This window comes from Meles meles, chromosome 3, assembly GCF_922984935.1.
Source record: "Meles meles chromosome 3, mMelMel3.1 paternal haplotype, whole genome shotgun sequence".
Classification (NCBI taxonomy): domain Eukaryota; kingdom Metazoa; phylum Chordata; class Mammalia; order Carnivora; family Mustelidae; genus Meles; species Meles meles.
Window position 1 is genome coordinate 140,408,485 of NC_060068.1, and position 26,423 is coordinate 140,434,907.

The 26,423-nt window shown below is 44.2% G+C and overlaps 1 protein-coding gene across 2 annotated transcripts in view; it reads left to right on the plus strand.

The window, feature by feature from the left end:
* The first annotated feature begins 7,044 nt into the window (after positions 1-7,044).
* GLRA1 (glycine receptor alpha 1) overlaps positions 7,045-26,423 on the plus strand; it is an 80,365-nt gene continuing 60,986 nt past the window's right edge. For both annotated transcript variants that reach the window (XM_046000255.1, XM_046000256.1), the window contains exon 1: positions 7,045-7,100. In XM_046000255.1, the coding sequence (XP_045856211.1) occupies positions 7,045-7,100 (56 nt within the window). The remainder of the gene's footprint in view (positions 7,101-26,423) is intronic.

Consider the following 26,423-nt stretch of genomic DNA (forward strand, 5'->3'; position numbering starts at 1 on the left):
AAACCAAAGTAAGTAAAATACTAAAAACCCCCAGAAAACAAAGATGCATTCCTTAAAGGATCAAAAATAAAGCCTCTAGCTGACTTTTCAAAGATATTATATCAGGCAGAAAAGAATGGAATGACATAATCAAAAGTATATTTCCAAATACCTCTAAGAATCAAAATATAAAGCAAGAGGATACTAGAAAATATTTTGAACTGAATAATACTGAAAACATAACTTGTGGGATGCATCTCAAGACAGCTCAGGAGAAAAGACAAAGTCTTAAATGTATATTAGAAAATAAGAAAGGTTAAAAATCAATTATCTAAGCATCCCTTTCAAGAAGCCAGAAAAAAAAAGAAACAAATTAAACAAGCAAAAAAAAAAAAAAAAAGCATAAATTGAGAGGAGGGGTAAAAAAGAAAGAATAGAAAACAAATTTGTAATATAGAAAAAGTTTTAAAGCTGGTAATTTGAAGTGACCAATAAAATGGTTATAATCAAGAAAAAAGAAAGTACAAATTATCCTATGACAAATAGATAAGAAGACATCCCTACAGATTCTATAGGCTAACAAAATAAGAGGATTATGGCAATCATATGCAGGTAAATATGAAAATTTATACTAAGTGACAAGAGCCTAGAAAAGTACAACTTACTAAAACTACCCAAGAAGAAATATACAATCTTAACAGTCTTATATCTATTAAATAAATTGAATCTGTAAATAAAAACTTTCCTCTAAGAAAGCTCCAGGCCCAAATGGCTTCACCAATGAACACTACTAAACATTTAAAAAACAAGTAACATCACCTTAAGTAGATGTTTCTAAAGAAGAGAAAAGAGAAAACATTTGTGATGAGGCCACCACAATCTTTCTACCAAAACCTGAAAACGACATTTTTAAGTTCTAGGTTAATCCCTCTCACAAATGAAGATTATTTCATTTTGCCAAAACACAAGCAAAATGGAAGTAATAGAAATTAGAATCGTCGCTATCTTTGGCATAAAATGACTGGGAGGGGATATGAGGCAGCCTTCTGGAGTGCTGGCCATGTTCTGTGTCATGATATAGATAGCATCCATTTTGTCAGTAATTTAACAAAACTTATGCACTTTATATAGGTGTATTTCCAATTTAAATGATTTTTAAATATGCAATACAAGAATCTCTCTGTATCACCTCCTCCTTCCTTCAACCAACACTGATTGTGACCCATTTGCCATAGCTCCTAGCACAGAGAAGGTAGCTAATAAACATTTGTTAAAAACCCAATGAACAATGCTTTTCTCAGAGATGTAAAACCTCAGCACAGTGTCAGACACACAGCCAGTGTTCAAAATACATGTACTTTTTATTTTAATTTTTTAAAGATTTTATTTATTTATTTGACAGGTAGAGATCACAAGTAGGCAGAGAGGCAGGCAAAGAGAGAGCGGGAAGCAGGCTCCCTGCTGAGCAGAAAGCCCGATGCAGGGCTCGATCCCAGGACCCTGGGATCATGACATGAGCTGAAGGCAGAGGCTTTAACCCACTGAGTCACCCAGGCACCCCCAAAATACATATACTTTTTAAAGGAATGAACCACTGAGTGAAAACTCAGAAGAGAAAGAAAAAAAAAACCCACATATCTTCTGCCAAAACTTCTTAATGCCAAAACTCCTTGTGGAGGCAGTGAGAGACCCAATAAGCGGAACTGATTTAATAAACGTGAAATAAGAGTTAAGGATAGGCTAAGAAGAAAGTAGGAAAAAAGAGACAAAGATGGTGTGATGGGAAGATGGGAAAGCAGCACAGGGGATCCTAAAGTCTCACATGGGCATCAAGCCACTAGAGCCCAGTGCACGCGTATTGATTTGGCTACAGAACTAACTTGGGGGAGTCTCTGGGCAGAAAGCCAGGGGCTGATCAGTCCTGATATGAGGCATTTCTTCTTCACTGATCCTACCTCCTCTTCTTATTTTAGGTCTCCAAATGAAGGTGTTGGGAACCAGGACTTGAGAGACAGGAGTCCTGCATTCTAGACTCAGCTTTGTAGGGATACCTTATTGTAGGGATATCTTATTGAGCCAGTTCATTCCAATTCCTGGACTTCTTGGTGGAAAATAAGAGGAAAGGTCCCTCGATATTTTAAGCATCCACTGCTTATGACTTAAAATTCTCCTAGTGTCACTGAGATTTCCCAAGTAGTTCTGAGGTCCCATCTTTAAAGCACAAAGGGCATACTATTGCTCTGGAATTAAAAAAAAAAAAAGTAGCAAGTTCATTCTCTAAATTGGGTTAGGAAAGGCTGGCAGTAAGCCTCCCAGCCCCTGGACGAAAGGTTCTTCCATAGTACCATTTGAAGACCTGTATTCATCAAAATACTTCAGCACAATTAGGCAAGCTGCTCAATTCCTCGGAATATCCATCTCTCTTTACAAAGTATCACTAAAGCCTGTCAAAGCAGTATTGAAACATCCAGCATTCTCCTCTGTGAATGTCATTATGGGCAGAGGCTTGGCATTGTGTTAATTACATTAGCAGGTTCAGGCCTGCATAATCTCACCTGATTAACACTAGTCCTTCCTCTTTCTCTCTTCAGGCCCACTGCCTGAATCTTCTTGTTCTTCCTTCATTTATTCACTCATTCATCCTTGCAAGAAATATTTACAGAGCTCCTCCTATGTGCTGGGCACTCTACATGCTGCTAGACATGTATTGGTAACAAGCCAGATGAAGTCTCTTCCTTTGTAGATTTCCTTTACCTTCTTTCTCCATGCCCTTCATTTTAGTTGGAGCAAAAAATGGTGGAAAGACCCATTAGCTATAATTAGGTACCTGCATTCTTATCCCAACTCTACTACTAGTCTAAGGGGTAAGTCACTTAACCTCTCTGTATATCATTCTCTTCTTCTATAAATACATTGTGGAACAAGAACCGTCTCTAAGAATCTCTCACATGGACTTTTTTCAGTAGCTTCTAACTAGTCTCCTGTTTTCATTTTCCCCTCCCGTCCCTACACATCTTACTCTAAACATAGTAGCCAGATGAATCTTGTTAAAATGTTAAGTCAGATCTTGTTACTCAAAACCCTCCAAAAGGGTTTCACTCAAAATAAAACCCAAAGTCCTTATTGTGCTCTGGAGACAGGGCCTGGCCTCTCCCCCAAGGACTCGCTAACCTCCTTGGCCAGGACTCTCACCTTCATTCATTCCACCCAGGCATACTGGCCTCCTTGCTGTTTCCTGCACACTCAAAACATATTCCCCTCTCAGGGTCTTTATGTCTGCTCCCTCGCCACCTGGAAAGCTCTCCTTCCCCTCCCTGAGGTTCACATGGCTCATTCCCTCACTTCCTTCTTTCCTCTGTTCAAATATCTTCTTTTCAGAAAGCACTCTCTGCTCTGACAACCCTATATTAAATAGTACCTCTATATCACTTTCTCCCCTTAGATTGCTTTCTTCTCTTTAAACCTTATGATTGCCTAATGCATCATAATTTACCTTTTTGTCTTCTCTCCCCTCTGCTGGAAGATAAACTCCATTAGAATAGGGATCTTTACCTGTCTTGTTTCCTGCTATATCTCCAATGCCTAGAATAATGATTGACACAGAGTAAATTCTGAATGAATGAATGAATGAATGAAATTAAAGCATGAATCGCCTCTAGGAATAAACTAAGTCTCGGTGTAGGTCAAAATGTATTCATAATCAGAAGAGCTCAAATCTGACTACCTATAAGGGGCCACCCAAGTATTGGAATTAAGCTACACAGAATACTTACCACTACAAAATGGACCATCTGCTGGAGCCAATCCATTCCATTTCATTGAGATTTCTATTTCAAAGCTTGGTAGTCATAGTAAGATTAGACGGGAATGCCATATCTTCTACGCAGCTTCTTGTGATGAGAAGAATGGATGCTACTCTCCCTGTGTGACTTATGCCCAAAGAGATTTGGTCATTTATTCAACATCATCCAGCCTTTTTGAGGCAGAGATAAAATAAGAACACAAATCTCTGACCTCCAAGCCCACAGGTATTTCAATAGCGACCTACACAAGGTTGAAACATCCAAGTATACTGCTTATAGGCATAAGAAATATATGAGATCTGGGGTAAAAATTGTAGATTCCCAATGATGAGGAATTTTCCCACTGAACCTCTAAAGTGATTTCATGTCAAGGAGGTTCAGAGTATTGTTCATCTTACGTATTGGCGGACCCCCAATGCTTGGCACACTCTTACTTCATGCATGCTGATTAAGTAAAAGTAGCAGACTCAGTGTAAACAGAAGCCTACTAGAAAACAGGGGCCCCCGGGTACTAAATATCCTCCTCTCCTGCACAGCTCAAAGCCTTGGAGCCAGTCACACCTACATCAGCAACAACAACAACAACAACAACACACACACACACACACACACACACACACACACACACAGTGTCCCTTGAAGGAAAAGAAAAAGTAATTTCCACACACTTTATCCACTTGCTTCCTAGCCAGGTAAAGAACAAAGACAAAGTTGTGACATCACAGTTTGTTTTAGAATCTTCAGGGGTATAACAATGACACAAGTAGCTGCATATATGTATGTCCATGTGGACAGAGACCCATTTATAAGCACAAATGTACAAATACACATGTGTACTGTCCATTTGCTTCAGAATTTCGGGTGGATACCAAATCACAAATCAATTTGTATATACAGAAATATACATGTTTGTCTTGCCCAAGCTACTCACAAATGTACACACACATATACACAAACACATGCACAAAGATAATATTTACCTCAAGGTATTACCGTGGGAAGTAAATGAGATTATGTGAAGTGCATATTAGTACCTGATCGATAAAAGGCATGCTAATAAATGTTAGCAATAGATATAGATAGACAGATAATATAAATGTGTATAAGACTCATGAATAACCACCTTCAAAGCCCTTTTCAGTCACTACTCAGAAACTCCGGGAAATTCTAAGCAGCCCATCACTGTTCTGGTGTGTGGAAGCCAATAAAAGAGAGTAAGGTCGGCTGTGTCATAACAGTGGCATGGAGGTTGGAGGTGGGGAGATCCCTGCTGGTAGGAGACTGGTGAACGAAGCTTTCTAGACTTCTTTGGGAGAAGGCCGGGGCTTGAGACAGCTGGGCTGTTAAGAACGACTGTAGGGAGAACCAACCTCCAAAACCTCAAAAGAAGGAGTTCCTAACTGTTGAGAAAGAGGGAAGGGTTGACCCCACTCTCTAGGTTAGGAGGGAGAGACCCCAGAGTCCCAGCCAGTTCAAATCAGCCGGAAAATCCTGCAGAAGCTATTAATCCACTAAAGTCTGGTAGCTTGGGGAAAATCTGATTAACTCCACCTCCCCAGCTGGGCTCTAGAGTGAAATGTATAGCTGGTTTCTGAGACTCAGCTAAGGTGGGAAACAGAGAAGCAGGAGGCTGGGGAAAAAAGAGAGTAGGAGTGGTTAAGTACTAAATACCTGTGTGTACAGCTTGGCTCAATCATTTGGGAACAAGACACAGTTCTCTTAGGCTCTGTTGCCCCAGCTTGTGACAGGTAAATAAAAGTGTCTCCTGTCCAGTTGGAAGGGGGAATATCTTCCTTATCTCCCCCAGGGGGCCCAGCAGTGAGGCCAGGGCTGCTCTCTCTTGACCCTGGACAGTGCTCAAGGAAATTCTCCTGCAGTGGCCCAGGGGAACAGGAGGGGGCTTTTATGGACCAGGCTTTTTCTCGAAACCTCTCCTTCACTTCTGTACCAAATATTATAACTTCAGAGCGCTAAAGAAAGTCACGGATGTGGTTCAGCTCTTCCCTTTTAAGAAGAACCAGACACAGGTTCGAACTGGGACCTGTGGTGTTTGTTTTACTCACATATAGGTACATCCTTTAAATATCGTGGCAATATTTTGACAGCCCTCGAGAGATTAACTCCATAATCTCCCCCACCCCATTGCCCGCTTGCAAAGGAAAAGAGAGACAGGGATCTTGTCCAGCACTTTAAGCGTTAAACTCAACCCAGAGTCTTATACGCGATTGGCCAAACACTGAGAAAAGATCTGGTTTTTGCAGCCGCGGGCCAATGAGCACCTCTAGTGGGAGGGTTTGAAGATACTAAGGAGTTTCCCCCCCCCCTTTTTTCGTCTCCACCCCCTCCCATCGGCCTTCGCCCGCCCCCCCACCCCGCCTCCAACCCCCATGCCACCAGTTTGTTAAATTAATGCAGTAAGAAAGTCTGAAGATCTGAAGGAGTCCTGGCCAGAGGAAGATGGGCGAGCTCAGAAAATCGAGATGCATCTGAAGCCTTGGGCTACTGAGCCCCGCGGAGTCGCCATGGACCCCGGCAGCCCCTGAAACTTGCCCTGAGCTCTCTCACGCCTGCAGCCCCGAGCAATGGGACACCTTTCCTGCAACGATCATAACTTATTCGGCGGGGACCAGAGAACAGGGATCGCAAGGCGACAGCAGACCGGCACGCAGACAGGGAAACGAGATTCCGGGACTCGGTCGCGATGCGCCAGCCTGGCACATTCTCCAGGATTTAACTGAAGGCAGCACCGTCAATCCCTTCCCCTCGCCCCTAACCCCCTCAGGCCAGCCCAGAGGCATAAAGCCCAGCTCTCTCTGCCCAAGATGCTCGCCGAACCTAACAGTCCGAGGCCAGCGTTCTGATCGCCTCAGAGATTTTTTTTTCCCTTGCATGGAGCTAGCCGTTTAAACAGAAAAACAGGGGTAAAAAAGAAAATATACCCACCCCCAAACGTGCCTCCCCAGCGCCGCAGGGAGCCAACAGACAAGCTGGAGTTTAACAAACAGCAATACTCTTCGCACTCCTGAAAAGCAGGGCTGGACGCTCTCCGTGGTGCTGAAACGCTTCGCGGCTGCCTCTGTCCGTGGTACCTACAGACCCCTCTTTCCAATTTCCCCTGGGGCTCTTCCTCCGCGCCCCGGTTTTCCACCTCCTCTTAGCATCTAGATTATTTTTTCAATAGCACTCGCTGGTTTTGTACGTGCCAATTTGAAACATTTTTGCCCCCATAACTCGTGGACTACAAAGCACAAGGACCTGAAAAATGTACAGCTTCAATACTCTTCGACTCTACCTTTGGGAGACCATTGTATTCTTCAGGTATGCAATTTTCTACTGACCACATCGCTGTAATGGAAACGGGGGAAAGGAGCACTGAGGCTGACTCTGTCCGTGATCCCCTCATTTGTGGGGAAGGGGGCTGTTGTACACCGCTGCAATCGGGTCTTTCCATTCCCCGCTCCCCCACCCCACCCCGCCCGCAGGGTGTCTGGCTTGTGCGTGGAGGTCTGAGACAGTCGCTGCTCTGGCAGCTGTTTGCGTTTTTTGTGATTCGTTTGTCCTTCCACCTGCTATACCCCCACCCCATCACTGGCCCCCAGCCCCTCTGCATATTGGCTCTCACTGGGCTGAGGACTTTAAGGGGAAGCTTTAGGAGTTACTCAGTTTAATTAGGACTGCATTCTCTCTAACCGCAGTGCCGAAAACCTCAGCTCTCCCGTCTGGGAGCCAAGTGACAACTAGCGGTGACGGGGAAGGTTGCACTAGAACTTGCTGGACACAGAACATTTTATTTTTTTCTCCTTTTTTGTTGTTGTTTTCTTTTTCTGCGGGGCGGGGGGGGGGTAGTGCTGAGGTTTAGTGTTTGGAAACAATAGTGTTATGACCTCTGGTTGTAAAGCCCTGAACTTGGGTGCAGCGTGGATTTACTTAGGAACAGATCCTGGGAAACATTTCCCTTTTGAAACTTTGACTCCCTCCTCTCACCCACTCACCTTTTCAAACTCTACTTTGTTATCTGCAGCTCCTGAACCATTGGACAATTCTTGTTTGTTTTGCTTGATTTATGTCTGTCCCTCAGTCTGGGGCTGAGTTCCCTCACCCGTTATCTCCCAGGTTAAGATTTTCTGCATACAGGCTTAGCATTCTATGTTAATACAAGTGAAAAGTGAAAAATCACCTCTTCAGGAAGCATTGAAATAGATAGTCCTTTTGTAAGTCGGTGAATCAGCCATCGTCAGAGGTGGTTATGATAAATTCCACTTATATGAATTGAAAAAAATTTTTGTTCTTCCATGACCCGCAGGAATCATTAATCTTCCTCATTTTAGATACCTGCCTCTCATGTTTTACCATGGCATTGTATTAACAGCCATTTGAAAAACCCACTCTAGGTTATTTTTAAAAATAAGTAATCACCAAATATTTTTCTCTCCCATCATAAACCGACAACTAATTCTTGGTTTTTCTTTTAACATTGTAGAGAATTCTGCATATGAATTGTTGGTTTGACTAACCTGTCATTGGTTTATTAAATGAATGACACCTTCCCCAGACCCCAGATTGTAAGGGTTTATATGTGAACCACTCTTCATATCTTTCTCTTGAGATAAAGAAAAGACCCCCTCCTTCCCTGAGATACCCAATGCTAAAGCTTCTAATCTCCAGTTCAAATAATTATTTGATAGGCCAGAGTCCTGCCCACAGCTCAGAATGCAAATAGTCAGGGAGTCAGAATCAAAAAAGTGCAACAATCCAGGGCCTTGTGAATTGTAGTGAAATGTAGCTACTTTATGGGGGAAAGGGCAGGAAGTATCCTCTTAACAGTATCAAATCCTTTCTCCTCTACATACATACAGAACTGTAAAATCCTGTGGAGGTGGGGTACTTGGTAATATTTGTATGCAAATTGGTGCTCTGTTTGGCTTACTGAGACAGAACTGAACCAGAAAGATTAAAGAGCAAATTAATAGGACCAAGCACATCACCCCCCATACTCACACACACGATTGCTTTTTTCCTCATGTTTGATTTTCTTCTCCCTGACATTGTCTTTCACAAAAGGGAGACACAGTTTAAAAGGATTGCATTGTAATCATTTTGGTAACACTATGAATCCACCATGCTAATTCTTTAAGTAAACTGGTGGTGGCCCGTTAGGAAGCCTCACTCTACATCTTCTTTCCCTACGTGTGTCAAGGCATATCTAAACTACAAATGTGTATGGGATTCTGTGTTTATAAGGAAAGAAGAGTCATAACTCTGGAGAGCTGGGAAGAGGTTGGTACTGTTGCGCTTTCAAGATACAGGAATGGCTACATCATGTGAGGAGTAAATGTTGTTTCAGAAATGTTCTGAAACATAAAATAATAAAACTAGGAATTGTACTAGGGAAATACCCTCAGAAATTTTTCAGAGAGATGGGGGGGAAAAGGTCAAAAGGAGAGAAAGTATTATCTTTGTGTAATTGGCACTTTCATTTCTAACTCTCTCATTTTTTAAATTTTACGTGAAAATGCAGAAGCATTAAAATCTGGGGACTCAATAGAATTGTATGTGGGGGTAAATGGGGAGGGGCAGCTCCCTAGCAGGTTCCATGTGAATAACCCTTTCTCCCCCAATGGGCAGGCAGGCACTCATGCTGGAAGGAGCCGGTCCAATCATTTCAGGCACCCAGGTATTCCTTAGATTAAATGATGCCAGCTGCTCACCTTGTTGAGGAAATTTGGGCGCTAGAAAAGGAAAGGCCATCAATAATAGAAGTACCGCTGCATCAGTACCTAACCAGCACAATGGCAACAATGACGGTACCACAAAACAACAATCGAAGTGAGCCAGAAATCTCAGATGGTGCCAACAGAGAGAACAAATTGAGGACTTAGACAGAGCTGAGGGGAGAGAGACATAGGGTTCTGGGGGGCACACAGCATTGCAGTGCTCCTCAACTGTGACCCCATAAGGAAAATGAGGTGATTTGGCTGAAGTTCCTGCTCTGGTATTTGAAAAGCTTATGGTTCTAAAATTCCATGAGTGACATTCTAGGATTCAGTAACCTAATTTTGTCTCTTTATTTTCAGTTGGAGATGGGGCTTTATATCCAGACTGGTCAAAAATAATAGATATGGGTTTTTTTATGGTAGAAGCACATTCCTTTCAAACACGCTTTTCAAGCCAAAGGGAACTTGCTTTGATTCCCAGAGCCTTTACAGTGCGTTATGGCTAGAAGGGCCCAGGAAGACCCCCAAATGTCTTATCTTATGAGTAATGCAAATAGACTCATAACATATAACGTGTTTCTCAGTCTCGGCCCTACTGACATTTTGAACCAGATCGTCTTTGTTAGAAGGGCTGTCCTGTGCATGTTCAGCAGTACTGTGGCCCAGCAGCAGCCCTCCACCCCGAGTCATGACAACAAAAATGTCTCTAGACCCTGCCAAAAATCCTGCAGTAGGGATTGGGGTGCAAAAATTATCGCAGTTGACAACCACCACTATAGAATGACCAAATATTTAATCTGCTCTTTTGATATACTAATTATAATGAAGAAAAAATTCTAGTTTCCTTAAGAAAATGCTCAAGAAATATTCAAAGCACCTCCAATGAAGCAAAAAGGGACCTAGCTCATGCCTGCAAAGGGAATAAAGGTAGAGGAGATATACCAAGTCTAATCCATGGCTGGTTTCACCAGAAGAGGATCAGCTCCTGTTTATGGGCCACTTCCACCCGCCAGCCCAGTAGATGCTTCCTTGCACAGGGTTTTGTGCTGAATATGGCACATAGTTACTAAGAAAGGTCACTAAAACCTTGAAGGAAAGATGTTTCTATTCACACTCGGGTCAAAAGAAACATGGCAAATAGACTGCCTCATATCGTCCTGGAAAACCAGGTGAATGAGTTTTCCTTTGAGGTGACCCCTCTGGCTTCTCAGTCTCCAAGCTGCCCAAGGGGAGCGGATGACCACCTCAATCTTTTCCTCCTGGTAGCATAAATGTATTTCCCCTCAAATTTTTCCTGCTGCATTTTGGGCACTGCAGAGTGTCTAGGAGCTTCTGGAATGGACCAAGGATTCTTTTCCTAAGGAAAGAAATTTCCTGGGCAAGTTTGCACAGGGGCCAATCAAAATGTTGGTCTACCCTCTTCCGGAGCTTAGAAAGCTTGAGTAGGAGAAAAGAAAGCATCGCGTTTTTTATTCCCAAGGACCCTAGGCTTAGACAAGGACCCTAGGCTGGTAAACAGAGTTATGAATGGGCACGTAACTTCTGCATGTTCGCAAAACTGGTGATGACCTATCAGGGGATATTTAGAATATTTATTCTTGAGGCCAACTTGTTATGAAAGAGATTGCAAACATGTGGCACAGTGGAGGGAGCAGTTGGGCTGTGATTTGAAAAGCCCCCGTTCTAAAGTCAGCACTGCCCCCATCCTGCAGCATGGCTTTGACAAGACTCTTTGCGTCATGGGGACTCATTGTGCTCTCCCATCAATTCAGATGACTGATTCCAACACCTCTAAGTTCCCTCCACCCTGGGATAAGGTCTTCAGAGGCCCATACCTACAAGGGCTCAAAATGAATCTGCTTCAGTGCCGGCACTGCTTCCCTTTCTTCACCAGGCATCTATTTATTATGTGTGGATGTATCCGGTCCTAAAACCAGGCACTCTGCGGAGGGGACACAGGTAAAAGATGCCAGAGTCCCTGTCCTTGCAGAAAAGGGAGACACTGTCCCCTTTAAATCTACATTAAAAATCTTTTTCCTTCTTCAGGGGGCCCGCAGAGCTTCTCTCCAGACAGCCTGTGTACGCATCTTGCGACAGCATCACATTTATGTGGGTGTCATTAACTTTATTTCCTTCATCAGCTGGCAGAAGCCAGAATGATGTTTAAGATGGACGGCGTTGTCTCCCGCCTGGCCATCTTGATGCTGTGCTGCAGGTTTTCTGCTGCTTTAGGCAAAGAGGCCTTGACCCAAAGGGCAGGAGACCCGGGATCCAGAATTTAGCTAGTCCCATGACCTTGAGAGGGTTATGTGACTTCTCTGGCCCTTAGTTTCCCCAGCTGTAAAATGAAGGGACTCAAGAAATCACTCTCTCTAAAATCACTTTTAACCGTGCCAGTTAAAGATTATCTTCTTCCAATCTCCTCCATGATAGAATAGTTTTGGTTATAAATACTGCTGCGTATTTCAATCATTCTAAGAAATAGCAACATTGCATTATATTTGGGCTCAAAAATCTGAAAGAATTGAGGATCTCTTTGAGCAACTTCACTCTGGCGGGTTATCCCACCCTAGATAGTGATACCCTAGATTACTGGCAAATCGCATAAATATGTCTGTTTCCCCAGGAAGCACTTTGGACGATGAGAAAACATGGTGCTTGATCACGATCCCCATAGAGCTGAGCAGTGGCATGAGAAAGAGACCCAAAGTTGCTGTATTTACACCAGGGATTCCGTCTGGGTTTTTTCCTTCCCCATAAAAGCTATGTTTTTAAAATTTTGTTTGCCAAATCCCATTCATCATTAACTTATTTTCCCCATCTTTGTTATTCAGAGGTATACATAACTGCCAGAAATACTGAATGTTACGGTATAAGCGATGTCATCACACTGAGTTGACCTAAAAGAAAACAGAAGTAAAGACACGTGATGCTTTTTAGTGAGTCCATAGAGCTTTGTCAGAAGTAAATATGCAATTTGTTAGAGTCTCTGAAATGTTTAAGATGGATTCTGAATCCTCATTACTATTTCATGAACCCCCTAGATATCCAGGGACCCCCATTTGAGAAACATTAAATTTGATTTATTCTATATAGCTCCAAGAGAAGAACTAGAGCAAATTGATAGATAATTATTTTAATGTACACACACACATTCTAGTTCAATTAATTTGGAACTTTCTAGCAGACCTGCCAAGTGTTGCAATGGGCTGCCTCAGTGGTAGTAAGGGTCCCTGTCACTGGAGGTATGAAGTCAGAGAAATCCACCTCCCAGGAAGGCTGTAGAAGAAATTCAAGCTGCTTTTGTGGGTTGAGATTTATAATTTACTGCATTAAAGTAAATGAATGCAGGTCAGAGACAAATCTTCACGATACTTCTATTCCCTCCTTTCCTGACCCCCAAATGACCATCCCATCCTTGTAAGCACTCTGGGTCATGCCATAAACACTCTTTCATTCCTCCCTTTTCCTTCTTTAAAATGGATCGGTGATGGATAAAATGGGCAATGAACATGAGCATGCGTATGCATGCACACACATACACACAAGATGCAAAAAAAGATTCTGAAAAGGAAATCACCTGGTTATGTAAGAGGCTGGTATTAAGAAATGAGAAGGACCTCAAAAATAAAAAAATGTCAGAGCCAGCCAAAAAGACCACTTAGAAAGTGCACTGGTCTCCAGAAAATTCCATAGACATGGATGGTGTTCACAGAACCAGTGGCCGGTATGGTTGGAGGCCTCTTAGCCCTGAACCCCTGCTGTCCCTCCTGAACCAACCCCCGCTAAGTCTAACACACAACTGAAAACACCATGGGGCCAGCCAGCAAATTCATGCAGAAAGCACACTGGAAGGGAACAATGGCCTGAGATGCTGAGGAGAGGGGCTTAGCATCTCTGTTTTGTAACTCAAGCCCTGATGAGAGGTGCTGAGGCCCCAAAGCTTTGGAAACTCCTTATAAAGGATCCCTTTGTGGTTTTCTGAAGTTGATATTGTCCGAGTCTCCTGAGGCTAATTCAGTGCAATTAGATTACCACTCTCTGCCTTTGGATTCGGCTGTTTCTCAGTATCCGTTGCTAAATGAGTTTACCATCTTAACAGGGAGCCGCTGACAGTCATTAATCGCAGCCGTGAAATGGGCAGCGTTCTCTCTTGCCTTGCACACTGGGCAACCCACAGACACCTAGGGAATAAGCCTCTGCTCCCTTCCCGGAGATTTCCCACCCATTCACCCCCAGAGAATCACAGGTTCCTTCAAAGTGTTTTAAGTACCAACAGAATCGCGGAGACTTAGGCAGTTCTGTTAATTCAGCAGCTCTCAAATCTAGCTGTAAGGGGGTTGCCACCGTACTAGACTACTGAATGAGAATCTCTCAGGAGGGGGACCCAGAAGCCTGTAATGTTAGCCAGAGTCTCTAAATCAGTGCTTTTCAAACTTCAGCGTGTATGAATCACCTGAGAATCTCACTGATGCTGATTCAGACTCAGGATGTCCAGGGCGGGGCCAGAGAGGCTGCGCTTCTAACAGCCCCCAGGGGGTGCTGATGCTTCCGCGGACCCAAGGTTTGGGTAGTAGGGCTCTAAGTGACTCTGCCTGGGGACCCCTGACACAGATTAAACCCTTTGATTCTGCAGATGAGGATAGGAAAAATGACTTCCTTACGGTCATAGAGTGAATGGCAGAGCTCCCCAGGTCCTGCACAGTTCTGTTCGCCCCTAAACTGATTTGCCTGCATGGCGTCTCTAAGGGTGGTGTGCCTGCGACTCTGCCACTGCCCTTTCTGCCTTTGGCACTCTCACACGCTGTCCTCCCTCATAAGTACAGACACACACCTCAAGAAGTCTTCCTCAGAGAGCTATCCCCATTCCCAAACTGGTGGTCTGGGCCCTGGAGTTCTAATGAAGCTGGGAACTCCGACCATGCGAAGTTAGGTAAGGAGAAAGGGCACCTGAGGAATGGGCTATGAATCCCAGCCCTGTGGGGCCCGAGGACACAGCGGTGAGAGTCTGTCGGGACCGATGGAGGAGACAGATCATAGATCACTGTGTTCAGAAGGAGGAAATCTGTGGTTTATCACTGACAGTCCCCCTGTGCACATCGCACTCTTCAGCTCCACATAACTGGGTCCCGTTTGGGACTCCCAGATGGTCAGAGAGTCTTGCCCCCTGCTCCCATCTGTCTGATCTCGTGACCACGTCCTTCCTTCTTCTTTACCCCCTTCAACCTGTTATCCTTTCCGCAAAGCACATTATTATCTTAGACATCAAATAAAGTAACCACTATGATCTTTGGCCTTGGAGAGCTGCGTGTTTATTGCTCAGTTCTGCAGCACTGCCCGGCTGGTGGGGAATGCAGCACTGGCCGCAGCAACCCTGGTGGCCAGGCAGACTTGCCACACTCCCTTCCATGAGCGCTTGACACCTGATCGAGTGTTTCACACTCACGACCCCATATGAGCTTCCCAGTCTCCTTAAAAAATAGATAGAAGACAGTGGTTGCTATTCCCATTTTAGAGCTGAGAAAACTGCGGTTTGGGGAAGTGACTTGCCTAAGACTACACACACACACACACACACACACACACACACACACACACACTCCTAAAGCTGGAGGTCCGGTGAGCTGGTGCACTTCTCAGGCTAAGAGCGCCCCCTCCCTGCATTCCAGTGGGCCGCAGGGGGAGGATGGAAAGAAGCCTATGAGAGATCTGGGGATTCTCCATCAGGCCTTTGGTCTAACAGCCATATTCTTCTGATTCCTAGCCAGATGGGTATTCCTTTCTCTGTTCTTGATCATTTTTAGTTATACAATATATGCATATATTCCTTTTTAAAAAATCTTATACTAGACTCCAACCTAAAAATCCCCTTTGATAGGAACTCCAGGTCCATCCCAGCTTTTGTGTCTTTAAGGGGTATTGTACTTGATAGTTCTTATTCATCTACGTATGTGTGTGTGTATATGGATACACACGCGTGTGCTAACTATTGGAGTATACACATACTATCATTTTGAGGAATCTGTCTTGGAAGATTTACCCATGGAGGCACAGAGCTTCACCTCATTCTTTTAACTATCGCAGAGCATTCCATGTCCCGTATATCCCATCGTTTTCCAGCCATCCCCCTACTGAGGGGCATTTATACTTCCTTCTAAATCTTCCACTGACATCAGTGTGGCAACAGTCACAATGCACCTACATCTTTGTGAACACGGGTGATGTTTTTCCAGGTGGATTACAAGAGCAAGAAATGGAATTTCGGGGCATGGAGTATGTGCATCTTTTATGCTAATAGATGCCGCAGGCTAATGTTCCTTTCTTCCCGAAGCTTCCCTTCTTCCTGCCTCATGATGCTCCTCTCAACCTGGGCCACAACAATGCACTAAGAATAGTTGTTACTATTTATTGAGCATTTATCGACTGTCAGGTCCCGTGCCTCGTCTCATAACCCCACAAAAATCCCTGGACATAAATACTATTCTATTCCCATTTACAGGTGATAAAACTGAGGCATAAAGTGGTTATGTCATTTGCCCAAGGTAAGACAACTAGTAAGAGGCAAAGTCGGAATTCAAAACCAGGCTGACATTGGAGAACATTCTTTTAATTGCACCGATATCATTACTCCAAGAAAGAACCAGGGAGGAGGACAGAAGAGATTGAAGTGGACGAGGAAGACAGAGGTAGAAAGGAGATTAATTTCCCTCTCTAGATAACCAAGGGTTAATCTCTTTCAGGTGGTTCCAGATCGTCAGAAAGTTAATATACATCGGTAAATAGATGCGAGTTTTCGAGTTTTCGATCTTCACCCTTCACAGAGGAGGGGAATGGCACTGCCTCCCGCCCCCATCACAGACGGATGTGGTCAGGGCTCGAAGAGCAGACTAGTCACTACAGTACCTTTCTTCTTCATTTCACCTGCCTTATGAACAAAAGTGCTTGATTTGAAGAGCTTCGAAGGTTCTGGAGGACAATTTCTGCCTGGGCTGGGAGGCCAGAAAAAAAGGCAGCATGATATGTAGCCCATTAAAAAAAAAAAAAAAATTTTTTTTTTAGAGAGAGAGAGTGTGTGTGAGCAGGGGCAGGGAGGGGTAGAGGGAGAGAGAGAATCTTAAGCAGGCTCCACGCTCAGCGTGGAGCCTGGTGAGGGGCTCCATCTCAAAACCCTGAGATCATGACCTGAGCCAACATCAAGAGTTAGATACTTAACTGACTGAGCCATCCAGGTGCCCCTAAAAAATGTTAATTGCCAGTCCTAGTCCTCACACCAAAGTGTCACATCCTAACCCACAAACACACAAGACTGAGAATACAGTTTCCCTTTGTCTCCCAAAGGCAGGCAAGCTCCAGCATTGGTGGTCTTGCCACGGGTTCCAGATCTGCCACTCCCGAAGCACAGCCAAAGGGCTTCTCAGAACATCTCTAATCCAAGAAACCATGCCCAGGCCTGCCGAGGGTGGCGGGAGCAGAATGGGGACAGGGAGCAAGGCCAGGCCAGCTCTACTGTGTAATCATGAGGGACACTCCACACCTGGCCCGAGGGAAGCCCGAACAATGATGTCTCAGACACCTGTTTTCTTTTTTTTTTTTATAATTTTTTTTTTTATTTGACAGAGAGAGATCACAAGTAGATAGAGAGGCAGGCAGAGAGAGAGAGAGAGGGAAGCAGGCTCCCTGCTGAGCAGAGAGCCCGACGCGGGACTCGATCACAGGACCCCGAGATCATGACCTGAGCCACCCAGGCGCCCCTCAGACACCTGTTTTCAATAGCTCTCTGAGCGACACTAGACACTAGGAAACCTCCAAGTGTTTCCATAGCAGGCCTGCTGCTACTAGAACAACAACTACAATACAAACAAAGTCTCCCAATATCAACTCTGGAAACAAACTTGCTGGTTTGTTTACATTATTAGCATTACAGGTTAGCTATAAAATATTTAAACCACATAGGAAAATGGGATTCGAACTAAAATCCACAGAAATCTTACCCCATGGGGCAAATCACTTAACAGTTTGATATTCAGCCTTCCAGATGATTTTAATAACGTAATGACAAAAACACGAGTGCTTACTATGTGCCTCACATCTTTCTACAAGCTGTGTAGTAAGCTACGTAAGCTTCAGAACAATCCTATAGAGCATCGTCCGTCCCATCGTAGAGATGAGGTTACAGATGAGGAATCAGAGAGGGTAAGTCATTTTCCTCGGGTTACCCACCTTGGAAATGGCAGGGCTGGACTGAAATGCAAGCAGTCTGGCTTCAAAGAGCCTTGAACCGCTGGGCTACACAAGCGAACTATTTCTGTTTTACAGAGAAGGGATTATATGAAACACCATGTTGTGCAACTTCCTTTTTTCACTCAGCAATACGTTGTCAGTGTGCATACAGATTTATCTCACCCGTCTGCTTTCGTGGTGCCCTTCGCTGAGTGTTCCAGGTTTCAGCAGGACAAAACTCCACTTGCCACCACACAGCCCCGCCTCCATGTCCAGCTCTTTCCTTTGCACAAACAAAATTCCAGACTAAACTGAACTTCTCATTGGTCTCTGTAGTAGGAGCATTATTCTCATCCCTGTACTGTTCTCACACTGTTCCCTATCTCTCCATAAACCCAGGAAAAAACCCTCCCCTTCATTTCTGGCTGGAAAGGCAGAAACCAGCTCTGGATTCAAGCTCGTTGACTTTGAATCCTGCCTCGGTCACATCCTTGCTGTATGATCTTGGCAGTTCACTCATCTTAAAAACCGAAGATAAGAGCTGTACCAATAAGTCAACGAAGGGACTTTTCATGCACTTTTCCCGCACATAGCATAAGCCCTTAACGAACCGCAGTTTCTTTTCCATTCTCAGATCCTATCCCTGCCTCAGGGTCCAGCTCTAGCCTCACTTCCTTTGCGAGGCAGCCCCTGGACGCCCCCATCTCCCAACTGGCCGTAGACTCTCCTTCCTAAATACCCTTGGAGGTATAGGCATGACTCTCTGTACTCAGGTCACTCACAGAGGCCTTACGTGCATTTGGGTGCCCTACTTACTGCCCTACTGGACTGTAAGCCCTTCCAAGGCCAGGAACATGATGGGACATGATGTGGAAGGGGAACAAGAAGATTAAGACATACCCCCTGGCACGTCCCAGAGTTTTCAACTTGTTCTACTTCTTCCTCATACAGAGCATCGTCCCTGTGACCATGTGTATTGGGTATTCAGGTCCTATTAAGTTGAACTACTTGGTCCCCACAGGCCTGCTCCCCCATCATCTTCTTATTGACTCTGCAGAAGCCCAGGACCGGAAGGCTTCCAACCAGCCAACCCCAAAACACTGCTGTGTCTCACTGTGACCCTTTTCTGCTCCAAGACATGAGTCACAGTGAGAGTCAGCTGGACAGGGCAGCTCAGCCCTAGGTCAGTAGCCAGCGAGGTGAGCTTCTCAGCTTCATCCCTTCTGTCTGGCTGAGGATGTTCAAACTCTGGACCTTTCAACGCACCTGCGCCATCACAGATAAAGCTCCTTCCTACCACAACCCAGGTCTGCAGAGAGACCCCTTCCGGAGGGCAAGGTGATCTTCCTACAGTGGTTCTTAATTGGGCAGAAAGCATTAGAGATCATTTTCTTGGTGTGACCTAAAATATTTAGCAGAAAAGAGAAACTCTTGATGGGGCCAAGCAAAGACTGCATCATCTCTAGAGAGAAGGGGCTTGGAGGACTTTGTTGACTATCCCTTGGAATACAAAAAGCCATGCTTCCTGGAAAAGAGGGTGACAAGCTACAATCAAAGGTGTAACCCCCACCCTGCCTCAAGACTGTACATCCTGAAGATGAGAACGGGATTTTCCTCCCCCTGCTATTCCTGTTCTGACTTTGTAACTGAGTCTCGGTTCTTCCATCCCTATAATAAGACTGGACCATGTAAAGACTATAGGTCTTTCCAGCTGTCATTGCATAATTCTTGAATTAAGTTGGCTCATAGAAGACCCAGCAGTTAAAAACTCTGATGAATCAGTCAGATATATTTCGGAATCCAGGTTATACCACTTAATTGACACCTGTAGGTCCAGGACAAAGACTGTTCTTAAGATTTCTAAGCCTCAGTTTTCCTCATCTGTAAAAGGGCAATCATTAGGATCCACTCCCCTACCCTCAAAAAATCACCCTAAGTTTTCAATAGGAGAAGGTGTACAGAGTGTTAGCCATACACATGGCACAAAGAAATTGTAAAAAGCAGGAAAACCATGAGGACTATTATTAGAAGGGGATATGTGTGGAGCATTTTGGGAGCATCAAGAAGAGTCCATTTAACTCTGCCCAGAGGTGGGGAGACAGCACAAAGTTGAAGGAGCCAGGACACTTCAAGTGGGCCACAAAGAATGACTAATTCACCCGGTGGCAATGAGTGCCAAGAGAGAATGTTGCAAATAGAGGGGGAAGGCTTGCAGAACTGGCAAGGTGGAGGATGGGGAGGTCAAGGACACTGGAGGGGCCAGCCATCCACTGTCACCCAGGCTCAGCCTGGTTCTGCTCTGCCCTGCTCCCTCCCAATGGGTCTTTTACCAACTGGAAGCCCGCCTGAGAGTGGACAACTTGCTTATTACCCCAAAAATATTTATTGAATTCCTACTATAAGGCAGTAATTGTTCTAAGTTCTGGGGATAGATACAGTGATGAACAGAACAGATGTAGTCCCTGCTCTCATACAGCTTAACTTCTAGAGGGGTCTACAAATAAACAACTTGGGAAACTATGTATTGTCAGGTCATGGACACCACTACAAACCCAGGAAATCCGACGATGGGACAGAGACTGGTCCACTGGAGCCCACCCCAGGCTGCCTATCCTTGCGCATGCACACGTCATTTCCCTTAAGACTTATATCATGGTCGGGGGTGGGGGGATGTCTGGGTGGCTCAATCCGTTAGGCATCTGACTCTTGATTTCAGCTCAGGTCATGATCTCAGGATCATGAGATCGAGCTCTGCATTGGGCTCTGCACTCAGTGGAGATTTTCTCCCACCCTCTCCCTCTGCCCCTCGCCCAACCCATGCTTGTTCACTCTCTCTAAAATAAATAAATAAAATCTCACCAAAAAAAGACTTATTGTAGGGAGATGGGCAGGTGAGGAAAGTCCCTTTCTTTTTACTGATGAGGAAACTGAAACCCTGAGCGTAGAATGATTCATCCAAAATCTCATGGCCAAGAAGTGCCACAGGCAGGTGACCTCATTCCATGCAGAAAAGTAAAAAATATCCAGGACAAAAGATTAAAATGGAGGGGGAATATGGAGAGCAAGTAGCAAAACAGGATGTACGGTAAAATCTCATTTCTATTTTTTTAATGTTTTATTGTTTTTCTGTGGGGAAAAAGAAGTCTAGAGAAATGGACCCAAAACTGTTCATAGTTGTTTTATCTCTTAAGAATGAGACTATGGGGGACTTTTATTTCCTACATTAAATATTTCGGTAATGCTTGAATGTTTCACAATATATATTACTTTTGAAAGCTGAAAAAATAGATTTTTTCCAAAAGAGGGTGTCAGAGAGCATGGGAACACAATCAAATGTGGATCCTACCTAAATAAAAGAACATGCACCAGCTAGGGAAAAGAGACATTTGGGGTGGTCTGAACCAGTGCCCCACTGATTGGTTTCTTCAAATGAGCATAGAGGCTAAGACTGTATGGTGTGTTTGGAGGAATTTTCTGAGCAAATGGAAGTTGTTCTCCCCACTGAAGTCACTGTGCTAGATATGAGATGTCATTGGAAAGTGGAAGGCCAGATTTATGTTATATATACTTGGGTTTTTAGAACAAGTGATGGATGTATTTTCATTAGGGTAAAGGAAGTCCTACCCAATCCTTTTTGTAATATCATAAAATCTTGGTCATTTAAAAAAAAGTTAGAGATGGAAAGAATCATCTGACCCAATCCTTTCAATTCCCAGCTGGGAACAGAGACCAGAGGGAAAGGGATTTGTCGAAAGTCAGCAGTGAATTAATGCTCAGCCCAGACAAGGACTGAGGACTCTAGGTCTCTTAACACCATGACAGTTTTCCCTTAAACCTAAAGATTGTTCCTCTGGTAGTGTGCAAGACAAATTTCAATGGTACAGAATAATTTTCTTTTATTTTACTTATCATGAATTTTATTTTACTGGGTACAGGAATTTACCAATTTCATTGTAATACTAGTAATCTCTGTTAAGCTAAAAAATCAAATTAAGGGTAAATTAAGTAATAGTATATGAACTGGGCAAAAATTGTCATATGATATATAGGCAATTTGGGTTTGAAGAATGCTGTACTCTACCATCCCATCTTAGACACCGCCATTGGATTGAACGGAAAATACCAGAAGGACTTGTGAAAATCAGTTTTGAGCAAAGCCTAACTGTACCTCTAAGCCTCAAATGGCTTCTCAGTGTGAGTCATGGACATGGGCTGCTCTATGAACTCAAATAGTTGGACGAAAAATGGTACATTTGGGTAAAAACTAGGCACGTTCACAAATAGAGCACAGTGGGGACAAGGTCACCAACAAGTATCTATTGAAATTATATTCGTAGTTTTCTGTTCCCTTCTCATGTTAAAACATCTGTGACTCCCAATCCTTTGCCTATGAACAGAAATTCCTCTAAATAATATTTATAACATTATCAGATAACATGTATTTAGAATCTACTATATGCCAGAAACTTTTCTGAAAGTTCCATATGCTTAACCATTTGGTCTTTAAAGCAACTCAATGAACTACATCCTAGTATCATCCGCATTTTGTGGATGATGCCAGCTTGTGCCAAAGCGGTGATTTTACCATCTGGGACACCTTTAGGCCAATCCGGTTCAAAGTCTTCAGAGGCAGAAAGACGTGCACAAACCTCACATCCAGAGATGTGTTGGGGCAGAGTGGAGGGAGTAGAGTCTCTGAGGAAGAAAACGGAGAGACTCACCCCAAATCGCAGCCCTTCCTAGTGAGGAAAGCAGGAGGGGAGGACTTGACGATACACTTCCTTCAGTTCTGCCGCCCAAAGTCCTGATTTCCTTTCCATCTGTCACCAGTCATTCACGGAGAGACGAAAGAGAATAAGAAATAATATACAGCAAGACATAAAGGGGGGGAGACAAGATGAAGGGGTAGAGAAAAGGGGAGACAAGCAGAGTAATCAAGAGGGAAGCGTCTCCTCTGGGTTCAGCCAAGACCGTTCTGTGTGAGTCTCCCGCCCTCTCAGGACCACAGTGTTCTCCTGTGTAAAACGGGTAGGTGGACTGGACTAGCTGACTTTTAAGGTCTCTCTCAGCTCCGTCATTCTAGGATTCAGAAACAACTGAAGGAGAAGGAAGGAAGTGGATGGTGAGCAGGGGAGACAGGTATAGGCGGGAAGAGGCAAATGCTAAGGAGGAAGGAGGAAAGGGGGAGGAAACCAGAGGAGAAAGAAAAGAGTTATTTCCTGAATCAGCTGGAGTCTGCCTTCTTGTTGAAAGAGAAGAATGGAGTCTCTTATCAAGAATTACAGCAATAGGGGCGCCTGGGTGGCTCAGTGGGTTAAGCCTCTGGCTTTAGCTCAGGTCATGATCTCAGGGTCCTGGGATCCAGCCCCACATCAGGCTCTCAGCTCAGCAGGGAGCCTGCTTCCCTCTCTCTCTCTGCCTGCTTCTCTGCCTACTTGTGATCTCTCTGTGTGAAATAAATAAATAAATAAATCTTAAAAAAAAAAATAATTACAGCAATAAAAGCTTTAGCTGTGGGCAGTCAGCTCCATGCCTCCCCCTAGTGGGGGCCATGGCTGAGTGTGGTAGGGGCCAGGGCTGATGTCTGAGGAACAGGGGCCGGAAACAGCCCTGGGAGGCTGGCAGGGAATGCCTGGTTCTCCCTGGCTAGGAAGGGCCCTAGCTCCGGGCCTGAGGACAGACAACGATGATTAGCATATTCCCAGGTCTGAGGAATGTCCTGGGAAAACTAGCGGCCATGCCCAAGGGAGCTAGAGCCGCAACATTATCCCATTGTGCCTGCAAAGATGTCATCCTGGGAGCCACCCGACAGAGACAAGCCCAGGCTCGCAAGAGATCTTCCAAGGTCATCTTCTCCAACCTCCTGCCTTTAAGCATCCCTTCCCTAATAGTCCTGTGCAAGGGAGTTTGCACAGTGACACTCAGTCCTGTTCTCCAGTTTTCAGAGTTGTCTGAGCCGTCCCAGGCCTTGAGGCGCTTAAAACAAAGAGAGTACCTCGGACTGACGGGGTATGCCCTTAATGTACAGGACACAGTGCTGGCACACACTGGGCTCTCTGATAACTGATCAGTAGGCGAAATGGCTCTCTTCTCTCTCCCAATAATATCTACTCTGTTATTTAACATTTCCGTCGAAACATTCTTCCTTTTGTTTATTCCGCTGCCCCTGTTTCAAAGTCCAACCTGTCATTTTCCTGAGAGGACAGAGCCTGGCAGATACAGGTCTCTGTACACGTGAGGGAGAATACCCATTCTGCAGATGGCATCGCTGAATCCAGACTCGACCCCGGGGAAGACGACAATAGACAGGGGCACTATGTAAATGAGAACTACAGGTGCAAAAGAAAAGACCAGAGATAATTGTTCACTTAACATACAGTGAGCAACTTTTGTATGCCAGGTTCTTGGCTAAGAAGTTGATCTGAATTTTTTATTCTTCCCAACAATCCTAAAATTAGAATCAAGCATTCCTAGCTTACAGGAGAAGAAACTGAGGCTCAGAAATGTTAAGCAACTCTCAAGGTCATTGAGTAAGTAGTAAGGTCACAGTTCTAGTCCACTCTCGGCTGACTCATCCTTACAGCACGATGCTCAGGATTCCGCCTAATCCGTGAACACTTCTGGCAACAAGAAACACGCCACCTCCTGATGCTGCTCCTTCCATTACTGGGGAACCCTTCTTTCCTCCCATGTATCAGGCAGCCCCTCCCCAACCCTCTTAAAGTCCCCTCTGCCTTCCCTGGTCGCCTGGCACAAATCATTGGGCTGGAAAAGGCACCTCAGCTATGGAATCAGAGAAATCTGTTTCTAGTCCCACCTACCACCTACCAGCCATGTCACTTTCAACCAAGGCGTTTTTGCCATCTTCTACCATCTGCACCTCGGGTCTCTTCATCTGTGCAACAGGAACACACATATATTCCTCATCTAGTGTCTGGGAGAGGACAAAATAAATAATATTTGCATGGGGCTGAACTCAGTGCCTGGTAAACAGTAAATATTCAAGAACGTTATTTTACAGATTCCCTCTTCCCCACGACAACCCGACAGAGATTTGTAAAAAATGATCTCCCTGCCTAAATCTTCGCTGAGCCAAACACCCACAGAGTCTTTAATTATTCCTTACAGGTCAATTTCAAGTTTGTTTACCAGCCCAGTTGTTCCTTTCTGGACCTGCTCCAACCTGTTAATGTTCCTCTTAAAATGCAGGGCTTACACCAGAACATAATAAATTAGCCAAGATTTGAAGCACAGCCCACATCCCTTATTTCCTGCCATACCTGCCTCTCTTAGTCTTTCTATTTTTCTGAAGTTCTTCAGAATTATTAGGTGTAAGCTAGACTGGCATAGAACTTGAGTGAAGAATGTTTGAATCTCACAAAGACTTTAATTTTTATTTGTAATAATAGCAAATAGGCCAAATGGTTTCTGTGTGTTGGGTACCACATCAGTATCTGGGATGAATTTTTTGTCCTCAACCCCAACAATCCCAGGAGCACGTTTTTGCTCCATGGCCTCCTTTTCTGATAAAGAAATAGATCTGAAGAGGCTAAGTGACTTGCCCAAGATCACAGAGCTGTGTGACAGATTTGAGCCTGCTACGCCATCCCCGCTCTCAAACCAAGCATTTACTATATCTAAGTACTTTCAGGGATAAAAAATTGGATATGAGGCAGGCAGAAGACACAGGGAGGGCCATTTAATATATAAAAAGAAAGGTCTGGCACCTGCAACACTGGACTTCTGAGCTACACTATCACAAAGGTCTCTCTTTTTCCCCTGTAGCACATGCCGATGTCTATGGGTTCTTGGGCAATCTGAGTTAATGGAGAAAAAGGAAAAAGATAAATGTGGTCATCTCTCTTAACTTTCACTGTCCCACCATTTCCTTCAATCCTTGCCCCAAGGAGACTCCACATTATAAAGAATTTTCAATGAGGAGCCTGCTGGTCCTGGCGTTGGAGGAAACGGGAGCTCCTTTGCACTGGTTTAGTTGTTCGGCCTTAGAAATAGTCATGCTCTTTGACTCAGCAATTTTGCTTCTAGGACATGAACAGAGGTTTGTGACCAAGGGAGGTTTTCACAGCATCATTTATAATAGCTAAAAATTGAAAATAATACCAAATGCCTATCAGGAGAGGGATAGCTAAGTGAATGCTAATACAGCCACACATTGGCCGAGGCAGTCATTTATAATCGTGTTTCTAAAGGTTTAATAACAAGGGGAAAATTCTCATTCAGAATCTTCAGTTTTTAAAAAAAAGGCAGGAAACAAAACCTATTTAAAATCTACAGAGGCAAAAATAAAACCCAGAAGAAATTTACTAATATGGTAACAGTAGGTATCTAGATGATGGGATTTCCAGGAGGGTTTTATTTTTTCTTTGAGTTTTTCTTCTTTTATTTTTTTTCATTGTATTTTTCCAATGTGCATTTATTGTTTTAATCGTCAGAGGAAAATGTTATTTTTTTAAAAGGGCTACAAGAGTCTGGTCTGAGGGCAGCCAGCCAGCTTGTGAGGAACAGTTTTTGCCACTGGACAGTTTCCATCTGTGCAGCAGCAGTTACGACTCTGTTACCATCAGATCATCTTAATCCTATTGATTGAAATGCCAGAGTAATACTGTTCATTGACTACCTACCCAATAAATTACCAGAAGCACAGGGGAAGGATCCCCCCAGAGAGCTCCTGGAGGTGCGGCAGCGG